Source organism: Tigriopus californicus, chromosome 7 (genome assembly GCF_007210705.1).
Source record: "Tigriopus californicus strain San Diego chromosome 7, Tcal_SD_v2.1, whole genome shotgun sequence".
In the NCBI taxonomy this organism is placed as follows: domain Eukaryota; kingdom Metazoa; phylum Arthropoda; class Copepoda; order Harpacticoida; family Harpacticidae; genus Tigriopus; species Tigriopus californicus.
This window is the reverse complement of record NC_081446.1, coordinates 11,512,712-11,529,334: the sequence shown is the minus strand read 5'-3', so window position 1 is coordinate 11,529,334 and position 16,623 is coordinate 11,512,712. Positions and strand designations below refer to the sequence as shown.

The 16,623-nt window shown below is 43.3% G+C and overlaps 2 protein-coding genes across 2 annotated transcripts; one reads left to right on the top strand and one right to left on the bottom strand.

The window, feature by feature from the left end:
- Positions 1-951: 951 nt before the first annotated feature.
- LOC131883960 (oxalate:formate antiporter-like) lies at positions 952-4,686 on the top strand. Its single transcript, XM_059231571.1, has 7 exons — positions 952-1,109; positions 3,012-3,195; positions 3,265-3,391; positions 3,450-4,019; positions 4,092-4,319; positions 4,393-4,492; positions 4,558-4,686. The coding sequence occupies exons 1-7, from the start codon at positions 968-970 to the stop codon at positions 4,629-4,631; spliced, it is 1,425 nt and encodes a 474-aa protein (XP_059087554.1). The 5' UTR covers positions 952-967; the 3' UTR covers positions 4,632-4,686.
- On the bottom strand, positions 4,635-7,984 carry LOC131883959 (uncharacterized). Its single transcript, XM_059231570.1, has 2 exons — positions 7,685-7,984; positions 4,635-7,609 (listed from the first exon to the last, which is right to left on the bottom strand). The coding sequence occupies exons 1-2, from the start codon at positions 7,837-7,839 to the stop codon at positions 4,720-4,722; spliced, it is 3,045 nt and encodes a 1,014-aa protein (XP_059087553.1). The 5' UTR covers positions 7,840-7,984; the 3' UTR covers positions 4,635-4,719.
- Positions 7,985-16,623: the final 8,639 nt, after the last annotated feature.

The window sequence follows — 16,623 nt, the reverse complement described above, 5'->3', positions numbered from 1 at the left end:
TGATTAGCTTGTGTTACCTTAATCATGTGAAAAGTCTTGCTAAAATCAACAAATGCACACAGGACCTTAATATGGATGAGTGGCATGATGTCACATATTTCCAGAAGGTTAGCTCCAAAATCTAAGAATGCACATTTTCTCAGTCAGAAAGTAAACTTTTCTTTGCAGGGCAATGTTAAATTGACATTTTATTGAATCATTTTTTGCGCATTTTGCTTATCACAATTTTCACGATTTTCTTATCACAACATAATCGATGACTTTTCACATTTTTTTTTATTGAAAAGCGGCAAATACAAAGAAAAGTACCAGCTAATAAAAAAAATGGCAAAAGGTAAATGAACCTCTTTTTTGGAATGAAAATATGATTGGTTAGATTTGTGCAACCCTATTTTTGATACCATTCATTCGTTCCTATTCCCCATTTCCCCATCTGTCAGTATGGATGAAGGGATGAAAAGTTTCCCTAAGATAAGTCCGGGAAGATAATCGAACCGATGCACCCATCCACCTCCAAAATCTGTTTGGAATTTTTTACAAGATTAAGAAGAAATAAAAAATTGATATGTTATACACAGTTCTTCAAGACACATTAGAATTGCGCCCACCCTGCAGTTTATAAGCCGCATGGGTTAACAGATTTAGGGTGTTTGAAAAGGCCGTGCTGATTAAACTAGTAAAAACTCGACTCAAATATTTAGGTGACGAAATGGTTGGAAACCTAAAGTCAAAATAACAACTAAGTGAAAAAGACAAACAATTATTTCTTGGGACATTTCCAGAGGATTTTCGAGGTACTGGATTACGATTTTCCACCAAGATGATTTAGACGACTTTAACATTTGTGAGTCTAGTTTTGTTCAGTTCATAGAAATCTGGTATCTTCAGTATTAAGAGTTGATTGATTGTGCGTCAAGATAACAAGCTCAATTAGGAGGTAAAAGCCAACGTACGCAACAAATAGCGAATGAGTGATTTAATAGTAGGAAATATGTCAGGTAACATATCATACCTGAAAATAGGATCATGGACCCTGCCCAAGAGAGGCCTATTTGTCTTATTTGGAAGCACCTTAATCTTAGTGGCATGCTCCTTAGATTATTCATACGGTAAGCGCATTTTCCCATTTTTCGTGCCATTGTTAAATATGAAAAATGTCGCCTACTAGAAGGGCTCGTGCTTAGTCGGCGGCGTTGTTGTCGCAATTTTCTCGAAACTCGAAACACGCCAATCTTATGTTGAAACAGGTCCACATTTTCGGTCGTTTCTCAGCATGTGAGACAATAAAGAACGGGTCAATTCGGTATCTGGAACCTTTTAGAAGCTTGTGTTTGCTTTAAAATGAACGATCATGACATTTGATTTGGGATATCACCTTTGTAAATGTAGACCATTTCTAGCTTCAAAATGATGTAATGAAGTGTGTACATGAAAATTGAGGGTTACAGTTTGTGCTGCACGCAAACAAGTCTGAACTTGACGTGTTTACATCAAATATTTATTCAAACATAGTATAGGGATTCAGTCGAGTCCATATTCCTTTTGTTAGAGGTAAACTTGTATATCTGACCATGGCCAAGCATCAATGTCAAGATAAAACGAACAAGAAATGTTCTTTGACCAACCCTCTTGAAACACCTTTTGGGTGGTCTGAATGGCACACACAATAAAAGCTAAAGAAGGCTGGATGCACTGAAAAGTAACACAAAGATTCGTTCTTCTCTGACTAAACCTTTTTTCTGAACTTCGCACTGAGAGTGCTCGATCAAACTCAAATGTAAAAGCTTATTATATGGTCTTAACCTACTGTTACCCCAGAGAATCCCTATTACTTCGAACAATGTAGTCCGCCTTCCTACGTTCTGGGCATCCTTCATTGCTCCATTTGCCCTTTTCTCATTAACAAAAGAAATATGCAGACGCTAATCCGTTAGTAGATGTAAAGGAAAACTTGAACTAGTTTTTGGCCAAAATATCTGATCAGCCCTATATTCCAGGGCTAACCAGATTAGCCCACTCTAATTCGTTGACGGATTACATTTCCTATAAATTTAATGTTTAATCACAAATATAAACAACCAGCAATGATAAGGAAGTCGTGAAAAATAAATGTCACAACACTCGCAGTCGTTCCTTTGTGACATCGTTAGCTTTTCGTCGAGTGACGTTAGCCCACTAAAAATGGCTCGGTGTCGTTTTTTACTGTTCTACAGGAAGGGAAGGAGGGAGGCCTGAGGATTTTTCGAATGCTATTTTTCGTAAGTGTGTGATTAATCTTGATCATGGAGGCCGCCAAGACTGAACAAGAAAGCTCTACGAAACTTAGCTGTAATGCAAGTGTGACCATTGCATTACCACCTAATCAGATGCTTGCTCAGTGAGAGAGGGCTTAATTGATTTCATCGTCATGTTCAAGCACCCGATTAAGAGGCAACGCAACACTGAAACGTCATCTAGCGAGGTTTCAAACACCTTTCCTCTTCAATCCTGACAGACTCTAAATCTTGATAAAGGGTGCAGCCAATTTTGGGGCTCCATCCATAATTAGGTTGCTTTACGTCGTTTATCTAGAAAAAAGCTCGAGAAGAGATTGCAAATCTGAAGCCTCAAGCAACTCAATACTGCTTGTGAGAGTATGTCATGCAAAATGACCACAGACAGTGAGAAGGAAGGCATCTCTATAAGATGTCAATTATATATTTTTTTAGATATAGTGCGCCTTGAAATGTGATTTAATATTCGATCGGAAGGCACTTTTGTGACAGGGTTTCAGCTGCTTGTATTAGGCAATTTTCCTCCTTGAGTACTTGTCTATGCATACATGTTTATGGGTTCAATCAAATTCAAAGTCCTAGATTAGGGGATAAAAAGTCAATAAAAGATCGCGCAACTCATGTAGCCTCTAAGCTCGCCACTATCCGAAAACTCTCTTGAAAAACGTGCATGATTTTAAGCAAACGCTCCATGTGTCCATCACTAAATCTCATTCGATCTTTTTTTTATGTATCTAGGCAACCTTAATACATATGTAACATCGTACCTGCGGAAAAACAATCCACAGATCACTTATGCGGATTGGGTGTTTGTATCTCAGAGTAAAACCATTTTTGGGGCAATTCTCTCTCCATTTGGTGGCGAGGTCGCCCGAAGGTTGGGAATTCGACTTTCCCTTATCATTGGAAGTATCATTTATGCGTAAGTCTCAAAACCCATCCATGGTCTTGTTCCCAATGACTGAGCAGTAACCTTCACGTCCATTTCCAGAGGAGGTTACCTTCTGACTTACTTCAGCTTGGACTGGGGCTTGTGGCCAGTGGTCTTCACGATAGGAGCGTTCCATGGGATTGGCTACGGTCTAACATACACTCCAGCTATCAGTTCCATACTAAAGGTAAACTACATGGGGTTCATCCCATTTGTACTTAATTCTACACCGATTATTTTTATAGTGGTTTCCTGCCCACAAAGGCACCTTCGCCAGTATAGCCGTGGCTGGTTACGGGTTCGGCTCGGTGATTTGGAACCCCGTGGAAACAGCCTTTGTCAATCCTGGCAACGAAGAGGCTCAGTACCCAAACGGGACCACCAGTGGGGATAAGTACTTCACGGACGAGGACCTGCTTGGAAGAGTTCCTTATTTGTTCTTGTTGATCGGAGGGAGCATTGCCTTAATGCAAATCATTAGCATCTTGGCCATCCGTGATCCATCGGATGATGAAGAAAGAGAACTCTTGGGTAACATGACTATCCTTATGGAGGATTTGGTTGAGAAAGAGGATAAAAGTCTGCATAGCGTCAAGCCCAAAGGAGCAGTGAAAACATGGGCCTTTTGGATCTTTTACATCTCGTTCTTCTCCATGAACTTGTTGACCTTATTCATTTCCAACTATCAAAAGGCTTTTGGCCTTCAATTCATCGACGATGACAAATTCTTATCCTTGGCTTCTACTCTTCAAAACGTGATGAATGGGGCCAGTCGGATATTTTGGGGCATCATTTATGACAAGTTTGGGTATAAAGTGAGGCTACTTTACATCTTTCTCCATAAAATGTTATTTAACCTTAACATAAAGCATCCCTTATGATTTCAGTTTACCATGATGTTTGTCACGTGCATCTCAACAGCATTTGCAGCTTCATTTGGCAACATTGTCTTCTTGGAAAAGAACTCGACTGGAGTCAAGATTTTCTTTGCTGTTTGGTCTTGTGGCGTGTACGCGACTAATCCAGGGGCTTATGCGTGTTTTCCACCGCAAATAATGAAGTGCTTCGGACCAAAACATAATGCCACACTCTATGGCCTCATTTTTACCGCTTCAGTATGAGTCTAGAAACACCAAACTGCATTTTTTTTGTTGGAGGAAAGTAACATGCTGACTTTCTACATTTCAGATATTTTGCAGCATCGTTCTGCTTACGGTCGCTCAGACTCTCTTCCCAATTATTGGTTATACCGGTATGTTTGCAGTAACTGGTCTCGTTGGAGCTTTAAGTAAGTGCTTATGAGTTTGAATCACCTTGACTTCCCCCTTATTTATCTTATGACTCGTTTGTCAGGTATTGTGGTGACACTTACTTGGAGAGAAGAGCTTGACGAGGAGGAAGAGGTTGAAAAAAAAGAGGTCATATAAACAAGCTCTGTATTTCGAAATTGACCAGCAAAATAAATGGCTAAATAAATACGTACTATGAGTGTGTTGAATATTGTTGCTCTATCAATTACGGATGGTTTCTAAATCCAAAGTGACGCTTCCTTCTGAATGGAGCAAAGATTTGGAAACCCGCACTGTTACGACCACGGATAATTCTCGGTGATGGAGTGGCAAACTTAAACGGCTTTCGGGGTTGTCGAGGGCGAATGGAACCCAGAGGCCCTTGTCTCAAAGCCTGGGGAGCCTGTTGGGGCCGCTGAGGTCTAGATTGGCGGCCAGGGATTTGATTGCGGACATTTTGATTCTGCAAATAAGTAGCCGGTTGGAGTTGCTGAGGTTGTTGTTGAGGAGATGCCGGCTTGCCAGAGAGTGGTCTGAAAGGGTTTTGGGATTCTTGGTTGATCAATTGGTTGATCCGGTTGTCTTTAGGTCCTGACTGATTTCGAACTGGGGCCGATTTTGGGCTGAAATAGGGATTATCAACTGGTCCTGAATTGGCAAACTCATTTTCAGAGCTAAGCGTATAATCTTCAGTGTCGCCAAAGTCAAATCCACCCTCATTTTTAGCACCTAACGGTGGAGCTTGGGGAAGCCCATAGTCTGTGGATGGAACCTGAATAGCACCTTTTGGTGGCGCTTGAGGAAGACCATACTCGGTTGGGGGTTCCGCAATGGTTCCTTCTGGGGCTGCTTGGGGAAGACCGTAGTCCGTTGGAGGTTGCTGAGCAATGCCTTGTGGGTCTGCTTGAGGCACGCCATAGTCTGTGGGAGGTTCTTGCAAATTTCCTTCAGGAGCTCCTTGTGAGATGCCATATTCAGTTTGGGGTTGTTGCACACTTCCTTTGGGAGGTGCTTGCGGAACACCATATTCAGTTGGGGGTTGTTGCACATTTCCTTGGGGAACTTCTTGTGAGATGCCATACTCAGTTTGGGGTTGTTGCACACTTCCTTGGGGAGGTGCTTGCGGAACACCATAATCTGTTGGGGGTTGCTTAGGACTTCCCTGGGGTTCTGATTGAGAAACACCATAGTCAGTTTGGGGTTGTCGCACACTTCCTTGGGGAGGAGCTTGCGGCACGCCATAATCTGTTGGGGGTTGTTGCACACTTCCTTGGACAGCTCCTTGTGAGATGCCATAATCTGTTGGGGGTTGTTGTACACTTCCTTGGGGAGGTGCTTTTGGAACACCATAATCTGTTGGGGGTTGTTGCACACTTCCTTGGGGAGGTGCTTGTGGAACACCATAATCTGTTGAGGGTTGTTGCACACTTCCTTGGGGAGCTGCTTGTGGAACACCATAATCTGTTGGGGGTTGTTGCACACTTCCTTGGGGAGCTGCTTGTGGAACACCATAATCTGTTGGGGGTTGTTGCACACTTCCTTGGGGTTCTGATTGAGAAACACCATAATCAGTTGGAGGCTGCTCGGCTGAAGGCTTAGACGAGACTTGGGGTCTTTCATAACGTCCTGGAGCCTCACTGGTCGCTGAGGTTTGAGATATTCCATAGTTTGAAGGGTTTTGAGCAATTGAGCCTCGGACAGGGCCTTGGGGTAACCCATAGCTCGTTGGAGGAGATTGAGCATTTTGACCAAATTTAGGCCTTTCACCAAGATTTTTTTGCCCACGGCCAAACACATTGGCCTCATTTCCTCCTATACCTTGATTAGAGTCTTCTGTATCACTTCCAAAAGGGTTGCCACCAACTGGATCAGCTTGTGGCAATCCATAACTGGTTAGAGCAGGAAAGATGGGCTGAATAGGATCAGCCTGAGGTAAACCATATTCAGTTGGAGGAGCTTGTGCATTTTCAGCCATCGGATCCTGTTTTTGTCCGAATTTAGGTCGTTGTCGTCGAGCATCGTCTTGATTTGCACTCTTCAAGTTATTTGAACCTGAAGCTGGTCGTGCCGTTGCACCGTAATTTTGAGGAGGTTGCTCGGAGTACCCTTGGGGTTCCGCTTGCGGAATTCCATAGGTTGTCGGAGGAGCTTGAACATTCTGAGGGTTTGGTTGAGGTCGTTTATAGCTCTGTTGGGTTGGTAACTCATCGGTAGCATCGCTATAGCCATTACTCAACGGATCCGCTTGAGGTAGTCCATAACTGGTCTCTGGCTTTTGAATGTTTGATGATGGTTTTGGCCTCCCTTGAAATGGGTTCCAAGCCTGGTTTTCGTTCTCATTTTGAACAGGATTGGCTTTGGGAACACCATAACTTCTTGGCGGTTCCCTAGCCCCCTCAGCTTTATTGTCTTGTGGGGTCCCATAACTCGTTGGCGGTTCATTGCCTGGTTCTTTGTCTTGGCCAATGGGATTAGCTTGAGGTAGTCCATAACTCGTTGGAGGTCGGCGCTGAACTTGGGCAGACCCTCGGCTTGGTTCTTGGCCCGAGAAATAACTGAATGGTGTAGGCCTTTGAGGTTGTTGTGAAGGTCGAAGGGCAGACTCTGGTCGACCTCGTCTTGGAGGCTGTTGATTGGATGCTCCGGGGGGATAATTTGGATTATTACCGCCATTGCCTTGACCTCCGTTGGGACTCGCTTGTCTGTTATAGCTGTTGATGTCTTGGCTGGGTTGTTGCGGCTGGTATCGTTGAAAAGGGTCAGGCCTAAGATTAGCCTTCTGAGAGACATAACTCGGCAACGCTGGTTGTTGTGGAGCATATTTTGATCCTTCTTGGTTCCCACTTTGAGCACCATATCCACTTTGGGGTTGGAAAGAGTTTCGTGGGGGCGAAACATCGGCTGATCCATAGCCACTCAGATCAGGCCGAAACCCGCCGCCATTGTTAATCTTGTTGATGTTGCTATTTTGATTTGGATTCCGATAGGAGTTGGGCCTGGTTTGAGAATTCTGGGCAGACAATTGTGGACGAACTTGGGCTAAATTCGTGACCACATCGGTATCATTTTCGTACTTGATCTCCACCAGAAATCCCGTTTCAGCATTGGATGTGTACCTGGAAAAACAAGGAAAGATCGCCTCCAGTTATTGGTCCTCGACCATTTTGGTCATCTGAGGGAGAAATACTCACTGGACGATTTGGGTTTGACCATTGGGCAAAAGAACTCGGTATTCGCCGATGGTATCCGTCCCATCCGAGCTCTCCGTTCTCGAATGAATGTTCAATTCGGACTCGTCGTTCACACCATAGGAGAACTGATATGGCATTCCACCCATCATCATCATGCCCACCTTCTTGCCGCCATGTTGAGGGATTCCTCTGACTCCACCTTGACTCAGAAGCACCGAGTTCAGGTAAGAAGGCAGATTTTGGTCACTCGAAACATATGGCGCAAGTGAGATTAGTGCAAAAGCCGCCAACAAAGGCGACCGTTTAAGCCCTTTGAGCTGAAAGACAAGATAAGCTCGTGTGAAATTTGAGGGTTGATCAAGACATCATCATCACCATCATCATCATAATGTGACTGAGCCATAGAGGTAATGCAAGGCCAACCAGACTTTGGAGAAATGATCTACGTCACACAAAAACCAGCACAAGGCCAGCAACCATCCTCCATCTATTTCTCTCCTGAAAGCATCCGACATTGTCAGACAGTCAGATGTCGTTAAAAATGCGACAAAATAGTCTCTTGCTCGCCTCACTACAAAGATATCATCAACATCTCGGCGACCTTCCTTGAATTATGAGCCTCCTCTGTCCGTGTCTCGTGCCTTTTTTTGGTTTCCCCACTTTATTATTACGGAAATGTAGCTAAAGCAGTGGGATCTCGGTGGAGGGAGTTGACAAATGATGTCTAGCTTTGGGTTGATCCTTCACGCTACACACCCAAAGTTTTATTGGACATTTTACTCGCTCGGGCTGCCAAAAACCGAACTGGTCAACAATGAGCTGCCATTGTGAAGATGATGTTTCTTTCCTGCATGCAGCTATCTATCCCTCCCTAGACTTCCGTCATTACCAAACACATGTTTGTTTACAGTTGTGGTTGTGGTTGTTGATGATGATGCTCAAGGGGAGTATCCGTAGTCAGAGTGGTAGAAGTAGGAGGAGAAGGAGGAGGTGGGGAAGACCCTGATGATAGGGATAATATGCAAAGCAGTTGACATTTCGTCCCTGACAAGCAACAACCCGATGTCATGACTCAGACAGGTTCCAAATGTTCACGACTTGGGATCTGGGCCAAGATTTCGTGGGGGATTTATGGCCCCGTTCGTGAATGGAGGACTTGGACGACGACAACAAAAAGCCAGCGGGAGATATGACCCCACACAAACAACACTTCCAGCAGGAACACCCAGTGTTTGATAGGGTCATTTTGAGAATTTTTGGAATCCTGATCCATTTAGGCTCTAGGAATTCGAGGTAAGCCCGTGCGCCGACCATGTCCATATCCACGACGTTCTGGTTGAGAGTGGTTGACACCGACGACAACCACATTTCGAAAACGTGAAAGAATGTGGAATTGAAAAAAGGCCCGGTGGATGGGAGTAAGTAATCAGATTCCCAGTTGATTGTTCGTCGCATGAAAAAGGCCTCAAGATCAAACGCGACTCCTTTGTTACGTTTGCGTCAATGGCCAATGGCTCATTCGTTCTGAACGTACGTGCTTTACTATGTGCGGAAAAAATCAGAACCGCACATCACTAGCTTGTGATGGAGGGATAACAAAGTAACGGCTTGACTTGAGGAGAACTACTAATGCAAGTCAAATACCACCAGAGAACCAGAGAGTCAATAGCTTCAAGAAATCCCTTGAAACGAGCATGGCCATGAGAAAAAAAGGCGATTCGGATCCTGTATTGACCTGGCTCAAAAAGAGAGAACACATTGGCGGTGACGAAATCCAGTTCAACTTGGCCATGACTCGGCCCATAATACTCGCAATAATAAATTTCCTCACGTGATTATTTAGATCCTGAGCCTGCTGCCAAAGACTCAAATCACTCTCTGATCTTTCAGACAAGGCCTGACGAAATCCGAGATCAATTAACTTCAGTACTCACACACAACAAGACGAACACGTGGTTGAAAACCAACCTCCCTCAAACGAAATAGCTTTTGTGCGGTGGCGAATAAAGTAATGAGGGCATTTTCATGTGCATCTATCTCAGCGTGCTCTTTGAGGCGCCTTGATTATTTACACCCCCTATTCATCAGGAATTCATTTCCTTGAAAACTCAGTACTAAAGCACAAAACCATCACCCTCCTCAAATTGTTCTGAAATAAAACCATCCGCCAGATAAGCAAGCGAGCTCACATTCGCCTCTAAAACCTGGGACGACACGCTGAGTAAAAGTGTTTTGGGTAACGAATTCCACCCTCGACGAGGCTCCTAAGAGTCAATTCCTCATTCTTGAAAGTAATGAGCCTTTGTTATCGCTTACAATTTGACCCAAGTACGGGGGAAACATTCATTGGGACAGGAGTAATGGAGGCGATCTATTGAATATGGTTTCACTCAGATCCGAGACCATGTTGAAGCCAATTGATTGGTCGGAGGGCGTTTAATGAACCTTCTCAAAGCACAGACTCATCTCTTGTGTTCGTAATCATGATTGAAGGACGTTGGTTGTTGTGCTTTATGGGATCCTTCGTCAACCAGACAAAAGAAATCGAATGAACCTTGACAGAGACTGAAGATTCTCCATCAGAGGATGCCTTTGACATTGAACTCACCATCGTGATCGATTGAACAGAGGGGCAACAATTTGGACCAGACAAATGAAGACAAAGTTGAAGCACTGTAACTTGTAACTTGTAATAATGTACTTTGTGTGTTTGTGTTGTTTGTTCTATGTTCTATTTATTTGGGTATCACCGACTTCCGCACTAAGTTTCCATCGTGGAGCCAAAGCTAGAAGAGGTTTCTGGCTTGCACCTTCACAATCAACTGATTTGAATCCAGTCGAGCGAATAAATCCTCAGGATGATCAACACACCATATACTAGCAGTCCGGCCTTTTACCCACGCCCGATCGGCTACCATGAATATCCACGCAAGCATTCACCCGATTGAGGAAAACATCTTACAATTTGTCAAAACTCATTGGTAATCAGAGGATCAGGGCCCCAGTCCTCGTCTATTTCTCCCTTCAGCGTTCGTTGACTCGAGACCGACCGACTTACTCGTACGCAGCGTCAGCGTTCGCCCGTCCTTAGCACCGCCATTCGCCGGCAACGAATTCAACCTTCGAACACTGGCGCGAGCCTGAATCGCGAGATGCGTATGGATTGTGCGTACTGGGGGATAAAGCAGATCGATCTGTGCGTATTCTCGGCGATCCCTAAAAGAAATGGAGTGGAAGGTGGTCAACCTGACGGAGATGGATGAGCGGCAACGCCGAAAAGAACACCACGTTAGTTAGGACACCAAGACTTGAACATCTTAATGACCGATTCACGTCCACTTTCATAACTCCTGAAACGTTGTTAGAAATGCACTTTGAGTGGGAGAATTATGTTTTGCCGATTGCCACGGGACAAATTTCAAAAACAATGAACAGACAACTCCACAAACGTGTGGGTCTAACGAGGTGCCGCTTTCCTTGTTTCTTTTCGTGCGGAATGTTTACGCAAATGTTCGGTTTTACGCAACAGGATTTTAATGGGTACTACTCGTAGGGTGTATCAAATTCTGCTTTTAGTAATGACACATGCAAAACCATAAAAGAAATTTCTTTTCGTGAGTTGGCACTCTGTTATACATTTTACTGAATGACGGCATGAAAGAAGTCCTGCCAATGTGCAACGAGTTAATTGATGAGTTTTCATTTGAGATCAAAGAATCTACACGCACTCAGTATCAGGCAATAGAATTTTGGGGGTTCTATTGGAATCAAAAGTTCACAATATCTCAATTTATATGCAATATCAATCTGGTTGTTAAAGCCTCCAATTTTGATGAAGGTTTAATGGTGCTGTTATGTTTGCACTGATGGCATTTCTATTTGTTTTTAATTGAGTACATAAAATACGTTTCACAGATGAATTGAATATCACGGCGATGGATATACTCTAAAACTGCTATTTGAACATATGGCATCCGTGTTTACCCTAGTCTTTAAAATAATTACGACCGCGATTGCTTAAGCTGTTGTACCGCATGCCATATTTATCATGGAGAAAAGGTTGAATTATTGGATGATTGGGAAAGTACCTATTCGGACATTTAGGCAAGCGCTGGTCCCAGCAAACAAACTTGCCTGCCAATGTCAGTGATGCAAAATTGGCGTTTCAAACTAGTTTTAACGAAGGTGACCTTTCCTCATATGTCAATATGAAAGAAGGGTCAGCTTCTCAAAAACATGTTTGAAGCTCCAAACTTGCATCACTGACACTGGTACCAGCAAACAAAGGAACCTGCCAGAGCTTGCCTAAGCGTCCCCATATGAATGTTAATGTGTTTCTTGATTTTCTCATGAAACTATGAAATTAATCGCATTTTGCAAAACAATTTCTGAAAAGTATTCCACCTATGAAGGAATTTGTAGAATCAAAGGAAATTACTCAACGAACCGAGAAATGAAGTTCCCCTTCGGTGGTTTAAGTTTATCTTACTCATTTGTTTGATTTTGATGATAATGAGGTCTTGCGATGCGCTTCAAATCCAAGTTAGGGAATGATTGAACAACTAATTTGTCTTGTTGAGCTGAACGAAAGCACACTTACATTACAAGCAAGGGCAGTCTGTAATGACACCATGAATATCGGAAAAGCTCTAATTACCTGGTGCAAAATATTGAATGAATTCGAAGAAGTAAAGAAAGAAAAAGCCACCGTTGTTTTGTCGTTCTGCAACTTCGTATAGTAGTTATTTCACAAATGAATCACATTTAAAAGCTTCAAAGAAAGCATGATTGGACTTTCTGTTACCTTTAATGTCCATTGAGAAATGCGCCTATTTCTTAGAATCACGCAAAGCTTAAATACTCGCTCAAAATCGCCAATTGCTCGAATAGTTAGCACCCTGAGAATCTAATAACAAATCACATTCCAACGATCCCTTCATATTTGACCAAGTCCTTCCAAACAATCCCAAAACAAGTGCAGAGGCAGCTAGCAATTTCTGATTTAAAAAACACCACCTTTTTTGAAGCTTCTTTCGGTTCGACCGAGTGTGTACACGACCATACACCAATCCCAAATTATAGTCTCGGGATTGGCAAACCCCCAATTTCGAGTGACTAATGTCTCGATGACAACTCTGACAAGTTTCGCTTGACATTCTCAGGGAAGTCCTCCAAGTACATTTGGTTCGTTGAACGTGTCGATTTTCTCTAGGGCGCAACATGCATAAACAGATACACGGTACAACAGTACCTGTCCCTAGAGAGCTGGATCAAGAGAAACACAACCCGTCGCAAAGCTTATTTTACTTTGCATCCATAGGATTGAATCATAGATGATCTAAAAGTGGAATTGGATAATGCATGATGTTTCTTCTGAATGAGACTTCTATATAAAAAAAGGTTCCTCGAACCACATAAAATAAGACCTTGGAAAGCAGAACAGAAGCGTATACGTATCCCTGCTGCCATTGGATGTTGTCGAATGTGCAAAGTATGCCAATATTGCCTTTGGACATGACCACCTCTCGGTAATAACCGTCATCACAACCGGCATTTTGGTAAATTCCGAATTCACTTTGGTCATCCAATTTACTCCTCGACTCGCTCATCCGGCGACGTTAAGCAAAGCAGACAACGCTTATACGCATATAACGTCGTATGTGCCTGAATTGTATTTCGTTTCTGGGCCACATTCCAGACATTAATTGGCAACAAAATCCATGCTTCGACGTGTTCCGTACCTTGAATGCATATACGAGAGACAGTAGTGCACCGCAAGTCGGCGGCGGGTCGTTCGTTGGTGATCGCTATCGCTATATTGGTTTATGATCTTGGCTCATAACTAGAGATTCAATTCCCCCGCCACCATTTACATACGGTATGTACGTACAGACCTCGTGACGAAGTCATTTCGTACAAGCTGTTAGAGCTGCCCTCTTCGCTTGTCTTTCTAGTATCTCTGAAGTGGACAGAAACGGAGCAGGGTCAATTGAGTTCGAGAGAAAAAAAACTTTTACCTGAACATTGAATATCTATTTTTTTTACGTGCCAAGTTGAAGGCGAATCCTTGGGAGACCGACCAAGTTGTAAACGGATTCCAACAATCCCACACTAAAGTTGGCAAGTAGGGGAGAGAATGCCCCTCGCCAAATCTAAGCAAATGCCGATTTTCCAGTCACCTCCCTGTCTTTAATGAGAAAATGGGCAAAAATGGAGCACATGGTATGGGCCATCATGAATTCGATTTTTGTGCAGGGTGTTAATTAAAATCTCGATGCAATATGGGCACACGAGAAACCCTCAAGTGCATCGTGCTTGGTTTCAGAAGTTCCATTCTCCTCTTCGATAAGGGATCTCTAGACTAGTCTGGACATGAGCTTTGATTCAGAACGTACAAGAACGATCTTCCCAAATTTGTATTCATTTTCAAAGGCAATCTCTAGATGTTCATCTTTGATTAACTATCCTCAAAATGCGTCCTCGCACTTACCTACCAGGGGGAAAAAATCGTTCTAAATTTCAATGAGCCTTTTAGGCTAAGCATTACATTTCAGTTCTTCTCCAGACATGATTGAGGTTTCTTTGCCGTTTCAAAGGAATGCTAGTAAAGCAAGCGCTAGGCAACCTCCCGACCGCCGAAAATAATTCATGAACATTCTGGAGGGCCTACATTTATGCACCTAATTATAACTACGAGGTGTCAGGCCCATATCTGACAACTTAGAAGTCCTGCTACGAGAATCACCTTGACGTTTGGGAATATCCCAGTGTCTACAATCCTACTACGTAGAAGGGAAATTGTTAGGTACTTCTAGCACAAGACACACGACTGGCAATGGCAGGTCAATTCGCCGACCAACTTGATTTAGTCATTCACCTTACGTATGTAGAAATGAGACGCAATTCAGATCCTTGACCCGTTCGTTGCAGTCTACCTGAATGGCTGAGAATTGTTTTTTTTTTCGTTTGAGGCGCGTTAGAAAAACAGGGATGCATATTAAGATGGCAATCTGGCTATTCGATTGCAAAGTAATCTTGACACCGATGGGAATGGAAATTGCAAAAGCGAATTCCACAGATCGCCGACTGTTCATTCATTACAGCACTACAATGGCGGAGGAGCAACCTTGATTGTCAGAGGCAGAAGATGAGATTAAACCGCTACCGTGTCACTCAATTACTCACAGTAAGTCGAGATTTAGAAGCAAGAACACATACAAACGTATTGGACGTACCGGACATAGAACCAAGATGAGTCTTGGGTTTTTGGTACGGAAGAAAAGGCTCTTTGTGAAGGTTGAGCCAGCTAGTAATTTTCAGTCAGAATCATCTAACTTTCACCACTTTGGCATTAGAGTGCTATTACCTCGATTCAGGCAAATTGCTTGAGCGAAAACCCCTTTTTTCAGCGTTGGACGAATGTGTACCAAATGATATTTTGATATTTTTGAAGGAGCCTGTTTATGGCGGATGGAATCCACAACGATCCAATTGCCTCGTCCCACAAAATTCAATCTCTCACACAATCCATTTACTGTCGTTTCTTGACATCAAGATTGACCAGATTGGAGGAGCCAGAGGCGCGGGGATTAAATAAATGCCACTCATGGTTTTATGATAAAATACCCTGTTTTCCGGTCTCCTTATCAGGTCGAGCCATCGGCATCAAGAGTCAACTAATTTCTGGACGACTGGAATTGAATTTGGCGCCTTTCCACACAGATTGTTTGGCATATGGAGTAGCAGCTCGTAACTCAAATGATTCGATCCAACTCGCCCTCAGACTAATGAGCGCTTTGTTTAGTAGCTTTACCCAAGAATAGCTACATTTTCAACGCTTCCTCCGCTCGAATTCCTTTCCAGGTACGCACATTCTTGGCGTTCCATGAGAACGTGGAGAATTCTCGTTCTCTTTCGTTGTAAATACAATTAGGAACGTCCTCATCCCCCGTATACATGCATGTGTGCTACTCTAACCAGTGTTCAATGTACTTCCTCCAATGGAAGCAGTGATGCTAGTCTGTTATTCTGCTATTCTGCTTTGATGCTATGCTAGAAGTAGTACTTTGCCACAGCGATTAGGGCGCGGATTGGGGAAGGCCTCCCCTTCTGTCGTGAAACAACACCAAGCGTAGCAGCCAAGAAGGCTTTGAGGTTTAATTGGCTATTAACTACTCCCATTTTGGGTGTCTCTGCAATGCATTTCCAAGCATGTAGGATTATTCAAAACGAGGTTCAAGCACATCCATCTTGATTTCTGGGGGCCAACTTGCACGAACGCTCAACACGATGCAGAGCTTGCCAAGACAACCAGATGACTGACTGACTGACTGACTAACTGGTGGGGCTTCCTTTCATACAGTCAAATAAAAACATAAAATTTACTACTCTCTAAGCACTCGCTTGCAATGGATCGGGAGTGAAACTAACCAATTTCAAGTTCAATGTCAGAGTCCAAGTTATGGTCGAAGTTTAGTAACACTTTCCTCAGATTGGCTTTGACTGATTTTCTCAAGATTCACCAAATCATGAATGAAAGAAGAGGCCGTGGTGGATGTCTGTCCATACGTACACACTGAAATTTTACACACATTGTCATGTTCATTGTTCAGTGGGCAAGCCAGATGGCCTCAATGGACAATTTCGAGGCAAGCAAACGTATTATCTGGATTGTTGCCATATGAATATTTAAGCCAAATGTTATTTCTCCACCTTGACTTTGAACATTTCGAACTTGGCGCATTTTCCAAATGGTTCCGGCGCTTAGTGTGACGCCAAAACAGAGCCAAAACAAAGCCAAATATGCCTGCAAGTAACATTTCCCGTACAGAATTAGATATTCGTCCACCACATTGTTTTTAAGCACTTCCAAGAACCCGAGCAGACAATGTTGGTGGGAAACCCTGGCGAGTTCGCCCCCAAAAAGTAATAACAAAACC

What these genes read in the sequence shown, in the direction of transcription:
- LOC131883960 (XM_059231571.1), top strand. Translation starts at nt 968, where the DNA reads ATGAGTGATTTAATAGTAGGAAATATGTCAGGTAACATATCATACCTG. An exon ending in ATGACAAGTTTGGGTATAAA is followed by an intron (nt 4,020 to 4,091) that starts GTGAGGCTACTT and finishes TTATGATTTCAG; the next exon opens with TTTACCATGATGTTTGTCAC. An exon ending in TGGTCTCGTTGGAGCTTTAA is followed by an intron (nt 4,493 to 4,557) that starts GTAAGTGCTTAT and finishes CTCGTTTGTCAG; the next exon opens with GTATTGTGGTGACACTTACT.
- LOC131883959 (XM_059231570.1), bottom strand. Translation starts at nt 7,839, where the DNA reads ATGATGATGATGGGTGGAATGCCATATCAGTTCTCCTATGGTGTGAAC. An exon ending in GGTCAAACCCAAATCGTCCA is followed by an intron (nt 7,610 to 7,684) that starts GTGAGTATTTCT and finishes TTGTTTTTCCAG; the next exon opens with GTACACATCCAATGCTGAAA.